Source organism: Xiphias gladius, chromosome 16 (genome assembly GCF_016859285.1).
Source record: "Xiphias gladius isolate SHS-SW01 ecotype Sanya breed wild chromosome 16, ASM1685928v1, whole genome shotgun sequence".
In the NCBI taxonomy this organism is placed as follows: domain Eukaryota; kingdom Metazoa; phylum Chordata; class Actinopteri; order Istiophoriformes; family Xiphiidae; genus Xiphias; species Xiphias gladius.
Genome location: NC_053415.1, coordinates 15,492,663 through 15,513,814, shown reverse-complemented (window position 1 = coordinate 15,513,814; position 21,152 = coordinate 15,492,663). Strand labels below are relative to the sequence as shown.

At 37.9% G+C, this 21,152-nt stretch overlaps 1 protein-coding gene across 1 annotated transcript; it reads left to right on the top strand.

Annotated features, from left to right (window-relative positions):
• Nucleotides 1–494: 494 nt before the first annotated feature.
• Nucleotides 495–17,763, top strand: stk24a (serine/threonine kinase 24a (STE20 homolog, yeast)). Its single transcript, XM_040147900.1, has 11 exons — nt 495–1,016; nt 5,769–5,999; nt 9,402–9,458; nt 9,622–9,730; nt 10,383–10,540; nt 14,221–14,406; nt 14,520–14,665; nt 14,749–14,881; nt 15,019–15,087; nt 15,293–15,429; nt 16,663–17,763. Exons 1-11 carry the CDS (start codon nt 975–977, stop codon nt 16,694–16,696), a joined length of 1,302 nt encoding a protein of 433 aa, XP_040003834.1. The 5' UTR covers nt 495–974; the 3' UTR covers nt 16,697–17,763.
• Nucleotides 17,764–21,152: the final 3,389 nt, after the last annotated feature.

Below are 21,152 nucleotides of genomic sequence, written 5' to 3'. Positions count from 1 at the left end.
CTAACAACAACATTAATTCTACTCACTAGTTCAATAAGCCTTTTTCACAGCAGACATTTTGACATGTCATAGCAGGAATAACACAGATGTTACTGATTACATTTATGATAGGTGGTAGCCATTCTACTAAGCCATGACAGTTTTACATTGTGCCAGATTGCACAATATCAGGACCTTGAAACTGAAGCAGCAAAATGAAATTCAACCCTCGTTAATTTAATAATTTACATATCTAAAAAGTACACAATATCCCTATGAAATGTAGTGAAATAATAAGTAGCACATAAGGGCAATACTCAAATGTAGTAGAAGTACCTCAAAGGTGTACATTACTTGAGTAAATGGAATTATTTTCCCATCACCCCCTGGTTGGTTTTACCTGCCCATCAGACCACACGTGTGTGGCAGCTGTGTGAACGTCCTACCTCCTGTGACGTGTTTTGCTTGCCGAATGACGACAATTGGCGGTCTCCTCTGATTGGTCGTCCGGAAAACGAAAATGACATTAACCAAGATGGCGCCGGGCGACAGAGAAAAGTGATGAGAGCATAGACCAACAAGCGATACAGCTACATAACAGTGTGCATATTTTTACCCTGTGCGGCTATTTTAGACCAGACCTCTAGCATACCATCGGGAAACTGCCAACCCCCTGCTGAGAGACCCTATCGGGAGACATAATTATTCAGCTAACTGTTTGCTAACTAGCTGCTGAAGTAGCTAGCCTAGCTAACGTTAGCTAACTGCGGAAGGCGAGTGAGGAGAGGGCAAGCAGCTCGAAGTACAAGCCGAGAAGTCAAGCTATTTTTTTTTTTTTTTATTTAAACCAAGCGACCGCTCCGTTGATACATTAACCAGCTTGCAATACGGACCGGGTCATCCAAATCAGCAGTCTGTGAGGAAACTAAAGTTAGACCTCTGATAAGGCAAGCAAAAAAGACGAGGAAAGGCGTCATCTTTGTCGATCTGACGCCATGGCTCACTCTCCTATTCAGAGTGGACTGCCGGGGATTCAGGTACATTATTTTACATTATATTATCACAATAAATGCGAACATTTAGTAGCAAGTTCATTTGGTTCAGAGCCACCCGACATTTAACTTCGCGTTTCCTCTCGGAAGTTGAAGTATTTGCCTGTAAACAACTTTATCTACCGTTACAGGAACACTGCATCCGTATCACGTTTAACACTAATAAGCTTTGCTTTTTTTTTTTTTTAACGATAAATGCATTTATTTAACAAAGTCCACAATGACTGTATGTGATCTGAGTTATCAATAGGGAAGGATGACATCATGCCTGTCTTTCTGTTATCAGAGCTAACTTTACTGAATGACTGACGGGCCGTCAAAATCATAGATATGCCCTTTATTCTGACTAAGTTTACTCCTAATTTATAAACATCCATGCATCCATTATAGACTAAAATGCCCATCAAAAAGCCCTAGAACACAAGTTGATGTATCCATGTTGCTATCTTTTGTGACCGGCACTGTAAAACTCAAAGATATTCGGTTTATTGTAATGTAAAATGTATAAATGTTCTCAAATTTGAGAAGATTGACACATCAAATGTTTTTCATTTGACTTGAAAAATGTCAATTTTTTTCTTAAATATATATATATATTTTTTTGTGATTAACCAGTGGAATAATTGACTAAATGTTTCAGTTCTAATAATTTCTGAGACCTGAAATGATGCTCTACATACAGCATATTGTGTGTATTTAATTCCTACAGTTGGTGATATATCAAGTCATGAGCCCTGTTTGTCATTTTAATCTAACAGAGCAGTCTGTTTTTTACACCTATTCATTTTGATTAGAGTTGCAGCTAAAGCTTATTTTTTATGATTAATCTGGCGATTATTTTGCCGATTACTCAGTTATTTTTTGGTGCATTAAGAATCATTAAATACCGAAGCCCAAGGTGATGTAAGTTAAGGTTACAACCAGTGATTATATTTAAATGTATTATCTCAGGATAAACCCTGTAGCAGCATACGGCGGTCCTAAAAGTCATTACTGATTAATCTGACAAATCTGTAGGTCTTTAGAATGTCAGAAAAATAGTGAATAGTGAAAATTTCCATAATAATTTCCAAAGCTCATGCTTCTAAATTGTTAATTTTGTTTGAACAACAGCAAAAAAAAGGGGGAAAAAAAAGATTTTAAGTTTACAGTTTTATAAAATTGAGAAATGCAGTTAGTCTTCAGATTTCACAAGCTGGGACCAGAGCATGTTTGGAATTTTTGCTCAATAAATGAATCAACTTAATACTAACTTATGTCATAGTTGTCATTTAATAATCAATTGATCCATGAACTAATCAATTAATTAACTCAATTTTTCAGCGCTAATGTCATCTAATTTCATGTATACTCCCATCGACACTTCAAAATCTCGAGACATTCCTTTTAGTATCACAAGAAAATAGTTGTTGATTAATTGAATTTTCTTTTGATTGACTAATGGAATAAATGACTAATGGTTTCAGCTATAATTTTGACACTGATTTCGAAATTACTTCGAAAATGTACGTCAATGTACTGTAATTGCATTTTTATGGGCTGCCAATGGTATGGTAGCTTGAAGGTTGTGATAGTCTAAAGTTGAACTTTGATTATTTTTGAGTTGAATCAGCCACCAGGCAGTCAGCACGTGCCCTGGTTGAAGAGTTTGTATAAAGTAGGCCACTGTAAAGTCCATGTAAGAATGACAACCTCCTCGGGTGACACAACCAAGAGATGCATGATTATTCCATTGATAGCACACAATATATCTCTTTTTCTTGAATTATGAATGCTTCGTTAGCATATGCACAGACAAATACAGGTTTAGCGGGGAAACAACAAATCTGAACCCACGGATTACCACGCAGAGGGTTGTTAGCAGTTGGAGTACTGCCATTGAGCCTTCAACCCTGAGGGTTGTGGTGCGTGGATGACACTAGACTACACAGTTGTGTGGTGCAGATGGGAGAGCATCAAACACATGCTTTTAGAGCGAGGTTCAGGCAGCTTTAGTTGTCGCAGTAAACCTGCTGACTGTGGATATGGCAAGTACATTCCCATCATGTGTAGTCTGTGGTCACAGTGCCCTTGTTGTTTTTCCCATTGTTTTTACAGAGGTCAGCCTCGACATTATGATTTTCACCTGGATGACTGACCACACCAGTGTTATGATAGTATTTCGGTTGTGTTGTTTCTACTCTGCTTTATTCTGCACCGCTTTGCCTCTTTGTCTTTGATGTAAAGTCCTTTTGCTTTCAAATTCGGCAGCCACCTCTTTACCAGTTTTTCAAAGTGCAGCTGCTCATCTCCCCTTCCATATAGGTTTGACCACCATGCATTAGCACATTTAGAGGAAACTATTCTCTGGGGGGACTCTAGAGCAATATGCTGTGTGAGCCAACAGATCATCCTTTTAGGAAAGGGTTACCTAGTAAATTAAGCATCAAGCTTACTTGCTTCAGTTCTTCTTAATAAAGCTACTGCAAAAATATAATTTGTTAGATTTCAAATTTTCACATTAATTTAAAAATATACATACTTTTATAAGATGTAACTTTTTTCAGTACAGGATTTTTTTTTTTACTGCTTTTATCAGGGAAATTATGGCACTTCTCAGTCAGTTTAGGCTAATTAGTGCCATGCATGAAGGGAAATTGAACTGGCCAACTTGAAGACCATTACTCCCTCCATGGTGCTCCATGGGGAAATAAGCCATTTAGTCCAGTCAATAAGTCAGGGTGTAGTCCTTCAGTTTCTGTTTAGCCTTTACGGGAGAGGTCATTAAGCATTAAGTACGTCTATGATACGCTGTCTCATGATTTAAGTGTTACTCAAACCCACAAATTTTGGTCTGAGAGGATTTAGAAGTTTGTCTGCTTGTAGAGGTTAAGGCTGAAGTACAAAATTTGTAGAGTGCTTTTTGTTCGTCAACAAAGGATAAATGAAAATCTTGGATTAAATGAAGTTATTGTATTTAATTTGTTGCTGTTGTTAATTTTGGTTTTGAATTCCACACATTGTTGGGTTTAGTTAATCAGAAATTGATAAAACGATTGGTTTTGGCTTTTGGGCAATGTAATTTTTTCTTAGTATAACACTCCTTGTTATTGCAGAGAAAACCAAGAACAGATAACATCTAGCCTAAGCAGCTGAACTGTATAAAGCAAAGTATAGATGTCCCAAGATGATCTTCAAGATCATTACCACAGCCAATCAAGACATGGTTTAATTGATCAGTATTGGCTTTACTAAGCCCGATCGTTTCTCATTTTTACTGTTTTAATTTATCCCACACTGAACACTGGTTACGCAAGCTGTCACCCAGGTGACAGATACTCAGTTAAACAACTACATACTTTTATTAACATACTTTATTGTGAGAGAGTGAAGCATGAAGTGGCTCAAACAAAACTAACAGCCAGCAGTTGCAGTTTTGATGGAAATATCCACATTGACATTTGCCTTTTGTTTCTGCTGGAATGAAGAGAGATTATCTCAACCCTGTCCACGCACACTCTTTCTCCACAGACACTGCAAAACACTTATGATGTCACCGGGGTTTATCTCAGCTTGGGCTTTGAGAGTACACATTTGTGATAGAAAACTTAACCACTAACTGAGGGAGTTTTTTTTTTTTGTTTTTTTGTTAAGTCTCTTGTGACGAACTTTATGGAAGTGCAATACTAAATTGGTGGAGTACCCCTTTAATGCTGACCTATTGTCAAGTATATCTTGGATTAAATACAACTGGTCTCGATAACTCTGTGACATACAGAAGTCATAAGATTTACTGGTATTTGGCCAGCTATTCATTTTTGGTCAGCTGCTGCCAGGTTTGAAGTATATCAACCTGATCCTAGACTTCTGTGGGGAGAGGAGCTAAGATAATGATTTGATTATTCAAGTAGTCAGTAAGCAGAAAATTAATTGGAAATTATTTTTGATAGATGATCAATCGTTTGAGTAATTTTATAAGCAAAAATGCAAAACATTGTGTAGTCCAGCCTCTCAGATGTGAGGATATGCTGCTTTTCTTTGTCATAAATGACAGTAAATTGAATTTCTTTAGGTTTTAGACTGTTGGTTGGACAAAACAAGCAAACTGAAGATGTCACCGTGGGCTTAGATAAATTTTAAATGCCATTTTCTTTTCACAATTTTTTTTAAAAGGAGAAAATAAACTGCAGCTTATTTGATGATAAAAATAATCATTAGTTGCTGACCGACATCACAGTTTGCAAGATATTAAGATTGCCAAAGGAAGCTAGTCGCCAACTGTTGCCTTTTCTCTCTTCAACACACACACACTATTTCATCCTCATCTCTTTGCCGTTCCGTCACACACTCACACTGTCTGTTTCCCACCTGATAGGAGCTCTACCCAGATCTTCTTTGTCCAGATGTTTATATTATGTGTTGAAAGACAGTGTCAGCAGAGACAGAACTATGCCTTGTCTACAACCATTAGACCCCCAGACTATACCAGCTTGTTGCCTCTTTATCGTGAAGATATAAAAATCCTTCTTTCTCTTTAATAACATCATTTTAATTCATTTTACATTATGCTCATATGTAGAGCTGTGTGCCTGTGTTAACAACTGCTTGAATACCTGCAATTTTACCTCCTGTGCTTTTAAGTTAAATATTTAGTTTTATTTGTGATATGTATTTGTACACTGAATTTATTCAGTTTCTTGTGGTTTCATATTATTTAGAATGCACTCTCTTCTCTCTCCAACCATCTCTGTCACACAGAATTTCAGAGCTGACCCGGAGGAGCTTTTTACCAAGCTGGAGAGGATAGGAAAAGGCTCTTTTGGTGAAGTTTTTAAAGGCATCGACAATCGGACTCAGAAAGTTGTGGCTATTAAAATTATTGATCTGGAGGAAGCGGAGGATGAAATAGAGGACATTCAACAGGAAATCACAGTTCTCAGCCAGTGTGACAGTCCATTTATCACTAAGTATTTTGGATCCTATCTTAAGGTAAGCTTTAACCTCAAGAAGAACATAATTTAGTGAACTTGTAATAGTCCGTGCTTGACGTAATGCATATGTCACTATTATGTTCCTGCAAGCAAGTGTGCAATGTAGGTCAATAAATAATGCATATGGGCAATGGAACAAGTATTGCCTGTGTAATATGACACAGTTTGCTGTAGAACAACTAGAAATGGGCTAACATTGCAGTCATATATATATATCTTGGGCTGTGAGTATTTGGACATGTGTTTTGTTCCTTTTGCTCTGTACTCCAGCAAATTGGATTTGAAATAAAACAATGACTATGATGTCCATGTGCCAGCTCTCAGCTTCAATATCAGGGTGTTCACATGCATATATGTTGAAAAGTGTAGGAATTCTAGCCCCCTTTATGCATAGAAAAGTACAGCATGACTGACATAAGGGTATAAACCCTGTGATATTCATCTGCTGTGAATGTAAACTCCCTTAAAAACCCTTACAACTTGCTCTATATATAATCCAAGCCAGCCTAGGACAAAAAAAAAGCATATGTCTCAGGTGTTTTGGTCATCCGTGAGAGCTTAATTGACAGCATCACTCAGTTGCAAAACATATTTTGTAACTATAGTAGATTTTCACCCTACATGTGATGGTGCTTAGAGTGCCTCTCACAGCATTTACTATGGTACTTAGCAGCAGTAAGGAGAGACGTGGGTGTCCATTAGCTAGAGTTATGCTGCTGGCTGAAAGAGAGACTTAAGGCTTATTTGTGTGTAGTATATAAGCATGGTATTTGTTCTGTTTGTATGTATGTATTTACATGTGTGTTTTAAAAAAAAGTGTAATACTCATTGGGTAGTCGTTGGGTCTTTACTAGGAGTTTTTTTTTTTTTTTAAAGAGATTTTGTTTTGATTTAGTTCTGATTTTTCTTGTTTTGTCAGTTGTGGTGGCACTGGTGGCAACAATTGATCATGTTAATGGGATTTTCATTTGTTCCAAACAAACTGCTTGTGCTGCTACTGGAGACAAAGAAAAGCGTCAGCAAGTGATTGCCATAGTATTTCTACCAGATAGAACCTACTCAACAGTCTGTATTAAAGACAACATATAAAAACTTAAATGAAATGGATAGGCTGTAGGTTGAAAGTAGGGTGATGACAATGATACATACTCTGAATATTTGTCAGCGGGGAGAGGCTTTGCTTATACCGTTTATACTAAGGTAGCTATCCTTTGAGTTCTCTGGTTGTTTTAGGGCGGATGTTTTCTAACTTTGTCTCCCCTGGGAGACCTGGGGGAGTCGTGACTCAGAGATACTGTGAAAGGGACAGGTGCATGCTGGTCTTCTAAAAACAATGAAAAGTTAGTTATTTTAGTTTGTCCCACTGGTTTGTCCTGTTTACCAATGCAGTAAGCAGTTGCAGCAGCAGCAGCAGCAGCAGCAGCAGTGGCTGTAACACACAGCTCATGGAGGCTATTACAATGCTTTTAAAACCCTCAGTGCCTGATTGCCACAGTTTGTGTCAAGTCTGAGTCATAACTCAGTCAAACACACAGACATGATATACATATTTTAAGTTTCAGTTGGACTTAGACTTCCCGAAGATAACATTATCATTGAAGCCCACTGCACATAATTGGTCATGAATTTGCTTAGAAATCATAGAAATAAAGATGATCCTTATAGCTCCAGAACTTGCCTGAGAATCATCATATTTTTAAGTTTTCCACAATATCAGAGTAATCCAGTGATAGTTGTCTGTACACCCATCTGTAAATTGCAAACAGGAACTGCTAGCAGCTGATTTCAGCATACATTAATTGGTCCCAATTTGTCAAAATGTTACAAATATAGGTGAAACAAGGAGTCCTCATGTTGTACCCCACCATACATTTTTACTGAAGCCAAAAACAGAGGGTATCACCTGGTTTTTTCTAAGCACAAATTTTAATCATACAAACTCTGTACATTTTGTTTTATACTTAATATGAAACAAAATGTTAAGAATAAATGTTTGTAGATTTCCTTTTGATATCTGTTTTATACTGCACCACCCTTTGCAGAAGAAAAGTGTGAAAAAGTGAGGATGAGGAGAAGTTACTTGTAACCCCTAAAGGATAGCATAAAGAAACCACTGCTGCTGTGTGGGCGGCGGCAGGGGCAACAGCAGAGACGGTCTAAGTAAGTTTGACATCCGAAGTAGACTATGTGCTCCTGGAAATCACAGCAAACAAACCAGAGGACACATCCACAGATCTGGAGTTGTAGTGACATTCTGGCCGTCTGAAAGTCCGTCACAGATAATATTTCATTTATTCATATGAAAATGTTGCACTTGTGCAGGAAACAGGTGTTACCCAATGCTTCTGAGCACAACTGGATTGGACAGCTGAGATGTATCTGGTGTTTCGGACAAGTACAGGATTCAATCAAACCAAAGTCTTTCTGTAGAAGAGAGGATGTGCAGTTACTTATTTAAAAACCTTTTGTGATAATGTATGATCACATATTCTGAGGATTTTACCTCAGTAAACTGCCTACTGATAATCTGAAATGTATAAAAATATTTAAGGATTGGCTGATTTATCTGGAATATTTGATTGAATATATAAGATTGTACTTGTGGTTTCCTTCAGTAATTTAGGCAGTGATAGTTTGCTTTGTCATTAGGTTGAATTTTAACCGATCTGATTTGATTGTTAAATATAATTGCATGTGTCTGATTGATGATGAATTAGTCTCAGCTGCAGCATAAATCAGCCCGTTATAAATGTCAGTATGTGATGAATAGAATATTTAATTATTAATAGTCAGTGTCAGTTGATAAACAGATGATTATGTCAGTTAATAATTACAGATCAATAGTAAAGTGACTCCCTTTTCATATTATGTAACAAGTGTGTTTTTCTATAAGACTGAAGACACAATACATTTGCCTGGCCACTTGCCTAGTCAGTGCAATTTCAGCCATTTACAGAACAATTGCTCTGTGTTACTACATGCATAACATGGCATATGATACATTGACATTATACCTAGTTGCCATCATATTTACATACAGCATATTTTTTAGGGTGGTATGCATTAAATTAAAAAACAAAAACAAAAAAATGGTTAAAGCAAAATTTAAAACATTTGTCATAATCTTTCCCTCTTGTCAGCAGTGAAGTTGTTATCTCCACAAAGCACACAGTAAATTAGCTAGTGTAGTCTTGAGACCTTTCCAAAACAACTAGAATACATGAGGATTGATAACTGGATTAATGACTCTTTACAGCCGCAAAAAGAGGAGGATTTACCATGAAGTTATTCTGACTTATTTTTATAAAAGTGGAAAAAGTGAGTATAAGCTGTTAATCTTTTGTAATAACCATTTAAACTGTGAACACTATCTAGACTGAGTAGCTGATTTACTTTTCAGGGTACAAAATTATGGATTATTATGGAATATTTGGGTGGAGGATCAGCCCTTGATTTGGTAAGTATTTAAAATAAAGTAAATGACGAATTTTCAGATGATTTTAACCTTAACTGTTTCATTTGTAGACCATAATTACCGTTAATACAATGTAACATTTGTGCCATCTTTCAAAGTTTAGCCCAAAGTCACCTGTTATCCTTTAATTTATCCACTCATCCAGTTGGAACCAGGTGCACTGGATGAAACACAGATTGCCACGATCCTGAGAGAGATCCTCAAGGGACTTGAGTATCTGCACTCTGAAAAGAAAATCCACAGAGATATCAAAGGTAACATTGGTACATGCCATCATCTTGTTTTAACTATAGGCTTGTAATTGAATTTATTATGCAATGCCATCATTTTTTTGTTTTCTAAAAAAGTAAATTCCACAACTCAGAGGATGTGTGATTATGTAGCTCATAGTAAACCTGTGTTGTCAGTGGATTGTCTGTAATCAGTCAGATGACTTTAATTTGTCCAAATTTCACTCCTGAATGTAATGTGTGCGTGTAAGAGCTGCAGTCTGTAGTCTGTCTTTTATAGTATCAAAAATAACTTTTTAAAAAAAAAAATAGTGATGGGTGATAGAGGAGCTCATTTTATTTGTTGACATTCATAGTACTGAAGTAGGTGTACGTTGCTGTGGCGAGAGCAGTGCAGACAAGAGCTTTATGCAGCTATTTTGCTATTTTTTTCTGCAATGTTTCTTAGTTCCTGTAGAAAGCCAATTACATATCTCCTTTCCTTTCCCTGGGTCTTTGTGATGCAAATTAAAATACTTAAAAACCTTTTAGAAACCTGATTAATGCTTTAAATTGCCAAATAATCAGGTTTTTCCAACATAATCTTACTTACTTAAGGTTACTGCCAGAAGCTAAGCACAATGTTTTCAAAAATAGTATATGATCCAACTCATATTTTGGTCTCTCTTGCTTTCAGCTGCCAACGTGTTGCTGTCAGAACAAGGCGATGTGAAGCTGGCAGACTTTGGAGTGGCCGGCCAGTTGACAGATACACAGATAAAGAGGAACACATTTGTTGGAACACCTTTCTGGATGGCACCTGAAGTTATAAAACAATCTGCCTATGATTCAAAGGTCAACATTATTCCAACATGTCCAGTTACCAAAGTCAAGTTTAGTGCTGGAGAAGATTTCGTTGTTGATGTGCTTGGTGACAAAGGAATTACATTTAAATGTAGAAATGTATAAGGTCATCTGTCAGTTATTTTGTGTAGTTAGTAAACTTTACTGCTCATGAACTATAGCAGGACACAGCTGTAAAGTGTCAATGTGGCTGACAGCTGGATCATTTTGTGGTTAGCTTGGTTTGAAAAGCTTACTGTCAGTCTACCACATCAGCTGGGTTGGACTGAACATAGTGGAGTAGTGGGAGCGTCTCTGCTGGGGTAGTTGAGCTGTGAGCCAGTATGGCTCCAGCAACACAAAAAGGAACATCACAAAGAGTCCAGTGACAGTGCATAGAGGAAAATGTAACAGTCAGCTGCACAAAGTCAGAGTGTTTCATCCTATTCAGACCAGAAGAGTGAGGTGTGTCAAACCTGTTTTGGTGTCCCTTTGTCCCTACCAGAGATGGAAATTTAATGTTGCTGATGTATAAAATCATTTTATTGAAAGTATGCACATTTATGGAGTTGATTGGGAGCCAGTTTACTGAGAAGGAAACAATAAGTTAAACCGAAGCTTCACTTAATTTAGTTATTAATTAGGTAGTGTGATTTTTGTGGTTTAACAATGAAGTGTATAAAACTGCTGTTGCAGACTTGACAACCACCTTGTACAGCTTTTGAAAAAAAAAATATGCACAGGAGGTATAAACAACGGAAAAAAAAGATAAAATAAAGTAATAGAACAGACTGGCTCACCAGGGGCAATACTAAGTTCATACATTACAAGGATATGTTTACTGCGTGTTAAGCATTACTTTACCAATTTGCCGAAAAGTATTTGGACAGCAACACAATTTTTGTAATTTAGCACCAGTGCACCACCAAAATGGATTTGAAACAAAGCCATCAAGATTTGATTGAAGTGGAGACTTTCAGCTTTATCTAGAGCCATTTTTATACATAGTCCTTAATTTTCAGAGGCTCAAAAGTAATTTTACAAACCAACATAATTACAAATATAAAGATAATTTCTGGTACTTAGATGAAAATCCTTTGCAATCAATGACTGTCTGAAGTTGGGAATCCATGGACGCCACCAAATGCTGAGTTTCCTCCCTTGAGATGCTTTGCCAGGCCTTTACTGCAGCCGCCTATAGTTGCTGCTCGTTTTTGTGGGTCATTGTGCCCTCAGCTTTGTCTTCAGTAAGTGAAAAGCTTGCCCAGTTGGGCTGACGTCATGTAACTGACTTGGCCATTGAATAATATTCCATTTCTTTGCCTTGAGAAGCTTCTGTGTTGTTTTTCGCAGTATATTTTTGGTTATTATCCATCTGTACTGTGAAGCACCGTCCTATCAGTTCTGCAGCATGTGGCTGAATCTGAGCAGATAGTAGAGCCCTATACACCTAAGAATTCATCCGGCTACTTCTGTCAGTAGCCACATCATCAATAAACAACAGTGACTCCGTTACATTGGTAGCCATACACGCCCATGCCATATAACCACCATGTTTGACAGATGATGTAGTATGCTTTGGATCATGAGCCGTTCCTTTCCTTCTCCGTACTTTTCTCTTCCCATCATTCTGGTACAAGTTAATCTTGGTTTCATCTGGGCAGGCTTTTTTAGATGTTTAAAGGCAAGGTCTAATCTGGCCCTTCTGTTCTTGAGTGATATCAGTGCTTTGCACCTTGAGGTAAACCCTCTGCATTTACATTCATGAAGGCGTCTCTTGATTGTAGACTTTGACAACGATATGCCTACCTCCTCAAGAGTGTTCTTGACCTGACTAGCTGTTGTGAAGGGGTCTTTCTTTACCAGAGAAAGAATTCTAGATTCATCCACTTTAGTTTTCTTCCGTGGTCTTACTGGCCTTTTTTCGTGTGGCTGATCTCGTCAATGAATTCCTTCTTTTTAAGAATGGAGCAAATTGTTGATTTGGCCACTCCTAAAGTTTCTGCCATCTGTCTGATAGGTTTGTTTTGTTCTTTCAGCCTAATGATGGCCTCTTTCATTTGCATTAACACCTCTTTGGACCGCATATTGAAGAGCTACCAAAGGCAAATTCAACACTTGGAATCAACTCCAGACCATTTATTTGCTTAATTTGTCATGAAATAATGAGGGAATTTTTAAAATTACTTTTGAGCCTCTGAAAATTAGGGACTATGTATTTGTATGGCTGCAAATCCTAAACGGTTAAATCAATATTTTTGTTAAACCCCTGGATTAAAGCTGGAAGTCTACACTTCAATCACATCTTGATGGCTTTGTTTCAAATCCATTGTGGTGGTGTACAGAAGCAAAATTACCAAAACTGTGTCACTGTCCAAATACTTATGTAACTAACTGTATACACTCATTGGTCATTTTATTAGGTACACCTAGCTAAAAACTAATGCTGTCTAACACAACAGCCCTGCAGTAAATCCTACCTTCATGAAGGTTATAATGTTGTGATTTTGTTGAAACTGTTAATTTTGGAGGAATTAGCTTGTGGTGCTGTTTTAATTGTATTGTGTTATACAGAGAGGTGTTTCTCTTGTTAAGCCTACTCTCATTGACTAATGGGGCGGACAAAATAATAGAAACACCTGTCAGTATAATGCCATACAGTTCAGCACCACAAACTACATCCACCAGAATGATCATACAGTTGAGTCAACACTTCTCTAAATCGGTTTCAGCAACATCTGAACATTATAACCGTCATGAAGAGAGGATTTACTGCAAGACTGTTGTGTAAGACTGCATTAGGTTTAGATAGATCTACCTAATAAACTGGAATCTAAGTTAGTTTTCTTCTCCTTCTCAGAAATACATGTCAACTAATAAATGAAATTCTAGGTCCCGCTATTGTCACACTAATATAATTGCCCAAGAGAAAAATAAAATTGAGTAAAAAAGGGGGTGGGATGGTAATTGAAGGCAGTTCTGTGTCCATTCCAGCTCCTAACAGTGCCCAACTGGAATTAAAAAGTAGAAAAAAAATAGTTATAATGATAACAATACAGTTTTAAACACAATTATAAGTCTCGCTAAAATTGTGAAAAATGGATGAGTGGGTTTAATAATGTAACAGTGGTTTTATATGAATAGCTCCAGCACAGGTTGAACATGTGTCGGTAGACTCATTTAATACTTGTGGTTCCTGTATTAATGAGGTAATATTGACTCAAGGCCATCAGGCAATACTAAGGTAAAAACTTAAACTGGCTGTCTTGACTGTTAGCGTCAATATGACAATAAAAAATACAATGGTTGTGAGAAACGTTTTGTGTGAAATTACTCCTAAATAATCCTTTTTTTTTTTTTTTTTTTTGTCTTTCTTGTCAGTGCTCTTTTGATTGCTGTGTGCTTGGTTTTGTCACAAAACTTTTTTTAAGATTAGTTTTCTAGATCAGAATGACTGTGTTTGTGTTTTTGGAATAACCACAAAATGAGTCAGTGTGGCTTGTCAACACAACCACTATGTCACTGTCTTCAGTTTGAGCTTTCTCAAATACGCCCATGCAGCTTAAGTCAGCCAGTTTAAATGTAATTTCACACAGCATTGTGTCCAAGTGTGTATTTGTGGAGAGGTGTTTGAGATTTTTTTGCTTTTATAAAAGTATATTTTTTTGTCCGTCGTTTCTTTTGTTTTATAGGCAGACATCTGGTCGTTAGGAATAACAGCAATAGAGCTGGCTAAAGGAGAGCCGCCCCACTCTGACCTTCATCCCATGAAGGTTTTATTCCTCATCCCAAAGAACAATCCCCCAACACTGGAAGGAAACTACAGTAAACCACTTAAAGAATTTGTTGAAGCCTGTTTAAATAAGGAGCCTAGTTTTGTGAGTTTAAAGGACTCGTTCATACCGTTATGAGTAATACAGTGCACTGTACACAAAGAAAAAACTATGATTTTAATGTTCACTGTTATGTTTGTGTTGTGTGTTTCCTTTAGAGACCAACTGCCAAAGAGCTGTTAAAACATAAGTACATTGTAAGGCATGCCAAAAAGACATCCTATCTGACAGAGCTGATTGACAGATACAAGAGGTGGAAATCTGAGCAGTCTCAGGATGAATCCAGCTCTGATGAATCTGATGAGTAAGTTGTCTGCACCATCATCATCCACTTCAGTGAGGGTCAAGGCGCAGTGATGAGGTTCCTAAAATCTTGTGTCACTGTAGGGAGCCAGATGACCAAGCATCTGGGGGCGATGACGCCAGCAATGATGACTGGATTTTCAACACCATCAGAGAGAAGGACCTGAAAAAAATTCAGAATGGGGCAGCACAGCCTGCTGAGCTTGACAGGAAACAGGTGAGACCATATGCCATTGTAGAGATAAAAAGAAATAAATTAGTAGATGAGCATCTCTTGTTGGCGCAGCCAAGTTTGTCTGTGTGTCAGAGGTCTCTCAGATTTCCCTTTTCACCTTAAAATCATCCTTTTTTCAGGTGCAGGAGAGTCCAAAGAGGCCTTTGTCACAAAGCTTATCATCAATCTTTTCTCCATTGTTTTCTGAGGTAATGGAATTACAAGTTTCCCCAATGTTAAAAAAATCCTCATAACTGCATGGGTAATTAGAACAAAACTATCGTAGTATATGTAAATAAGTTCTTTGCTGGTCAGCCAGAATTCAATCCCCCATGTAGAGATACTACTCTACAAATATAATATTTAGGCAGATCCATACATTACAATGTTATCCAAAATCTGTCATTGTTACAGCTGAAAGAAAAAGGTGAGACAAGTAATGGCAAGCCAGAGGTTGCAGAGGAGCTACGGGAGACCATTTTCCTGGCAGAAGAAACACACCCAGGCATCTGTGACTCCCTGGTGGCAGAACTAGTGCAGAGGCTTCAGAGGTAATTGAATTTCATATCGTTATATCCCACTACACAGTTAAAAAAATTTCATGTAGAAGTCCCATGAAGTCTTATAATTATCTCCAAAAAGTGTTTCCTATTGAAAGAGGTTGTTCTAGCAATACAGAGAAATCAATTTTAAGTGTAAACCAGTGGACTTTATGTCATTGAGAGGAGAGTTGTGCAATTTAAATGGACAGGAAAAAGCAGAATTGTACAATAAATTTGTGATTAATATATTGGTATAGTCACATATACTAGTGAAACATGAGGTCATTACTAAAGATACACTGTTTTTATAGAACATTTTTCCCAAGTGACCATTTAATGGGATTTTTAAGATCATCAAGGGATGGCACTCTGTCCGCCTGACAGTCTGTTACAATACAAGATGTTCAAGATGTGTTACAATGCAAGATGTAAAGTCATAGGATCACCAAGGTGATTAGAATTCATCCTTCATGACAATCCATCAAATAGCTGTTGATACTTTTTATTCAGAACAGCAGATGTGAACTTTATCGTGGTGCTAGTAAAGGTCAGAGGATCACTAAAGTCAGTAGTGGGCAACATCTGGGGACCACCAATTTCTGGACAAAATTTCATCGCAATCCATCTAATAGGTTTTAGACACATAAGTTTGGAGCAAAGTGGTAGACTGACAGGCTAACTGACCGACATCAACCGTAGAGCCATGAAACTAGCGAGATATTAACTGTTCTAAGACGATATACTTTAATAACGTAGGTGATCCCATGACTTCATGTAGTGCGACTAGCCGGTCAAACTTTCCACTTGTCCAATACTTCATAACAAAACTTTTAATGACCGTATACCTCAAAACCGAGTCGCCCTAATGCTAAACGTTAGGGTGCTAATTGTAAGCCAGTTAGCATGGTAATGTTGGTTTTCAGCTGAAAGTACAGCTACGGCTAGGCAAGTACAGCTTAGACTGAACAAAGGTTGGCCAGTTCTGACCCTGTAGACCTGAGCCTGACAAACTGTGTCTTAAAGGTTCTGAAATGGGCACTGTACAGACAGTAAACCTCCTTCCACACTCACGACAAGCTTAATATGTTTTGCCCCAGTAATAGCAAGGATATAGGAAGAGTGAAGACGCTATCCATTGTTCATCCGTTCAGCAGTTTTAATATTTCAGTCACATGCTTACTGTTGCTTGTTAACCTGTGGCCTGTTCAGCAGCTAAACATTAACCTTTTTTCTGTTTGTCAGGTTTTCTGTGCCACAGGCAGCTGCCGCTCAATGAGAGGAGCTACATCCAGCTCTGCTCTAATTTTCCACCCTGGTGGAAGCAGTCAGATCTTTTCCTCTGACCTCCACAGCCAGGATGAAGTCTCCCAGGAAGGTCTCCATCACTCATTTGCTTTAAGCAAATCCTGGCCTACTTAATGTCTGTTTATACGCTAGCACACCACCAAAGGGTCCTATTCAGGACAGTCGGTGGCTATCCAGTCAGCTGCCACCATGACTGCCACCTGCTGTAAGAAGTCCCTTCTCAATACCTCCTCCACAGCGGTTTTATTTTAAGGGTGGTGTTAACTGTCTTTTCTGCAAGGACTCTTGAGGTTTGGTTTTGATGAGTTTGTAGCTTTTTCACAAAGGTTTACACTCAGCATTCTTTTGGAGAAAGTTCCTTTTCCTTGCCTAATTGATTGCGTGCATGTGTGTGTGTGTGTGTGTGGCTGTGCGAGATATCCTGTGAAACGTGTGGTGAAGAGTGACGAGTGGGTTGATGCGTTCTATTGAAAACTCAGGTATCCTGCTTTAAGTGGATTGGGTCCTCTGGGAGATGGAAAGAGCTCTATAGGGTGGTTGTACAGACTTGTAAATAAGCTAATTTCTACAGATTGATGAAAAATAATGGAGCGTTTGTAATGGAACCACTGTGTACAAATGGCCAAATGCAAACTGTAGATAATGGATGTGAGGTAAATATTTTGAGAGACTAAAATGGCCATAAATGAGATTGCCTTGCCTTTGTACTTGTTCTTTTGTGTATCAGTTTTTGATTTCTCTAGTTGTAAATCTCTTTAAGTACTCATCCGGTGAATGAAAATGGCTGCCCTCTATTATGTTTTACTATTGATTTATTGTATATTTTCTTAATTCTCCTCAACTTTTTGGTTTCACATTCTATGCTATGGCTGTAATAATGTTGGAGAATGTTTTTTTTTTTTTTTTTTTTTAAAGTGGCTGGATCATTCAAGCCCCCACCAGTTTTTAAACACTGGATGCTCTGTTTGCAGCCCCGATTCCACAAGGCCTCGATTTGTGTTGGTTTGGTGGACTTTGCCTCAACCCCCCCCCCCCCTTTTTTTTGCCGTGCGTGTTTGATTGATCAGATAAACTGAGGTTTCGTCCATTCATTCCATTAACAGGGCAGTGCCATCACTTAGTTAATAAATCAGCAGACTCTCTTAGTCTTCCTAGGAGCTGCAGTGGTACTATCTATCTCCTCAGCGTACTGAGAGCTTTAATTGCACTTCCAGTATAAATGCCTTTTACTATAAACAAAGTAGCCATTAAACAGTAGCACGAGACTTACAGTATTTTGCAGGTATGCACCATACTACCAGGGACAAAAAAGTCCACCTGAAGTCTCACAGCTTGGACTCTGGAGTTGGCCATACAGAGTAGGATTTGTCTGGCTGTATCTTTTCATTTGAACTTGTGAGAAGTTTTTCAGTTGTACGGTAAATGCCTATTGACACAGACTTCTCACACACTAGATGACACCGCTCTCAGATGTAAATATTAACCTAAAGCCAGGAGGTGTTCAGAGACCAGTGACACTGCTAGTACTTATGACTGTAGTTTAAAAGGAATTTGCATGATAGTATGAACAGTATGAAGCTTATTGGTTGGCCTGAGCAGTATGTGTTGTAGCATACTTCTACAGGACTGGAAGAAGGTTGATTCCTGAACAGAGATTGAAGCAGCCTTAGAGTATTTGTGATGAATGGGATGAAAAGTGTCAGCTTTAAAATGATAGATCAAATGTTTTTATTATGATTTCTTCTTTTTCCCCCTCTGGCATTAAAATACATATGCAGCAATACTTTGAAAGAAAAATGAGAAAAGATCAAAAATATTGCTTTCATTCCTTCCCCAGAAGAATGTGTGCATGAGAACAGAGATGGAACAGAGATAAATGTTGTGGGGTCAGATGATATATTCTTTTTGCCACAGGGCAATACATGGCACAGGGCAAGTTAAAGGAGCCATTTGACATTTTTTGACATTTAGTCACTTTTTATAGCTGAGAGTTAGATGGGACGATTAAAAGCACTGTAATATCTGTCCGTTAAAGATATACTCAGCGGCCACTTTATTAGATTACACCTGTACAGTGTAATGTTCTCCGATACAATTGTCCTGTCATAAAGTCTACTTTTATGAAGCCTATAGTGTTCTTTTTGGTATGTTTTTTTACACTGTCATAGAAGTGTTAATTCAGTTACTGTTTAGAACTGAAGTCATAATTATTGGTGACGTTGAGAGGTGTTTCTAATATAGTAGGGATATACCCAGCTCTCCTCCCCCTTATTACTTGTCTGCCTCTGTACCATTGGCTCTCCCATACAGGCAAAATGCCAAAACAACCTTTTAAATAAAAATATAATATTAATGATGAAAATATAATTGAATTTACACATTTCCGACCATGTCACCGAAACCTGAACATTATGAGTTTTGTAAAGAGAGATGTTATGGCAGTGCTGTTGGATTGGGCTATGTTACATTGTATTGCTGTACCCACTTAAGTAGCCACTGAGTGTTATGCTGCATTCACGCAATGTCAACAGACTCAGAAGAACAGGGAAAACACTGCTTTATCTCGACATGGAAGTGTTCAGCATTATTCCAAGGTGGTTGTAGTCGCACCAGATAAAACGGTTCTCTTCACTAAGTGGGAAATATCATAGCCGTCAGAAATTCCCAATACCGCCAGCTCGGAATTACAAGTAGAGGGCTGACATGAACGTTTTTTCCTACCCGACTGCTCGTAATTATGGTTTAAACGATATGACGTTAACGTCGCATTAGGCTTCAGCCCACACGTGGCTAGCTGGCCGTTAGCTTAGTGAAAAAACTAGCTTTGTGTAAAGTTAACAAAATCCACCTGCCAGCACCTCTAATGCTAACTAATGAATACATTATATTTTGTTTGTCAAATATGTATGGAAACCGAAGAATAAAAAGTAAAATTTGACGTTGTACAGGGGGTTATGAAAGTATTGAACTATTTCTTTGCGGCACCGGCAACTTCTTAGAGTTTCCGCTGTTTGCCTGCCAATGGCTCAGACTAGAAATAGGTGCTGGTAGGTGGAGTTTGTAGCTGTTGGACAGAGCCAGGCTAGCTGTTTCCACCTGTTTCCAGTCTCTGTGCTAAGCTAAGCTAACTGGCTGCCGGTTGTAGCTTCATATCGTAAAGACGTGAGAGTGGTATCGATCTTCTCATCTGACTCTCAGCTAAATAGCCAATAATCGTTTTTTCCCAAAAAATTACACTATTCTCTTAACTCTTTTATTTTATCATTTTAACGCAGCATTTCCTCCCAGTTTCTCTCCGTGTACATTTGAATTTTTCTTTCCTGCTTGCTGATTGTGGTGGAATACACAGCTGAATGAGTAAAAGTCAAATAAGTAGAAAAAACTTCAAGAAACGGTACCATGGCTCAATCATTTCCACACTCACCCTATACTTTCCTTCGTATTTCATGCTCTCCTGTGAAAAATTTCTCTCCTACTCTTGCTCTTCATTCAGACGTCTCATGTGAAAAGTGCCATGTAAGCCCCCCACCCCAAACTGAGACACGCATTCAGCAGTTTGCACCTTTTACATGGTCTAATATGACTCTCTATATTTTTATGTGTTGCACTTTGTAGAATTCTTTTTTTTTTTTTTTTTAATGGTACTTAACAAGGCTATAAAATTATGTTGCAATCACACCAGTTTTACCCCCCCCCCTTGTGTGTTGTATGGCAATAAAGCAGTCTGATCACCAGGAGTCATTTCTTAGCACAAGTAGGCATATATTCTATTAAACTATTTTTATAACCCGGAACAGCAGTATTATGTAATAGAGGGAGTAAAGTGGTTCTGTGATGTGTTAAAGTTTCAGTTAAGGCTGGATAGCAATCACTTAAAATGTACACTTCATTTTGTGTGACTTTGCTGATAGTTTATAGTCCAGTACATGCTTGCTAAGTCAGGCCAGTGCTGTTTATTGGAAGTTATCAAAATGATAAAGGCAAAAATAAAAGTCCAGTACAAATTTGATGAACAGTTCTGCTATTATTTGACCAAGTCATACATCTTAACATGGCCTTATTGGAAATGTGCTTGTCTGTGACAGCTTTTTAAAGTTCCTGTGATTGAGAGCAGTTTAAATACATACATCAACATACAGTGCCGCTAGAAAATATCGCCCTTCTTGCCAGTCGTGGTACTGTATTATAGTTTAAATTAAGATTAATTTGCGCACGGTAACCCATGACAATGCTAGTCATCAAGTTAATTCAAAATTAAGAGATTAAATATATTAATTACTGAGTAAAGGGTCCAGCCTTTTTCCAGGGATATTCTGCACAAATTGAATGCTCAAATTCAGAAGCATCCAAACTCTTTTTGAATGTCTGAGTTCTCTTCGACTTGACTTTTAAGGGCAGAGGAAACAGTTAATAGAGCCAAATAAAGT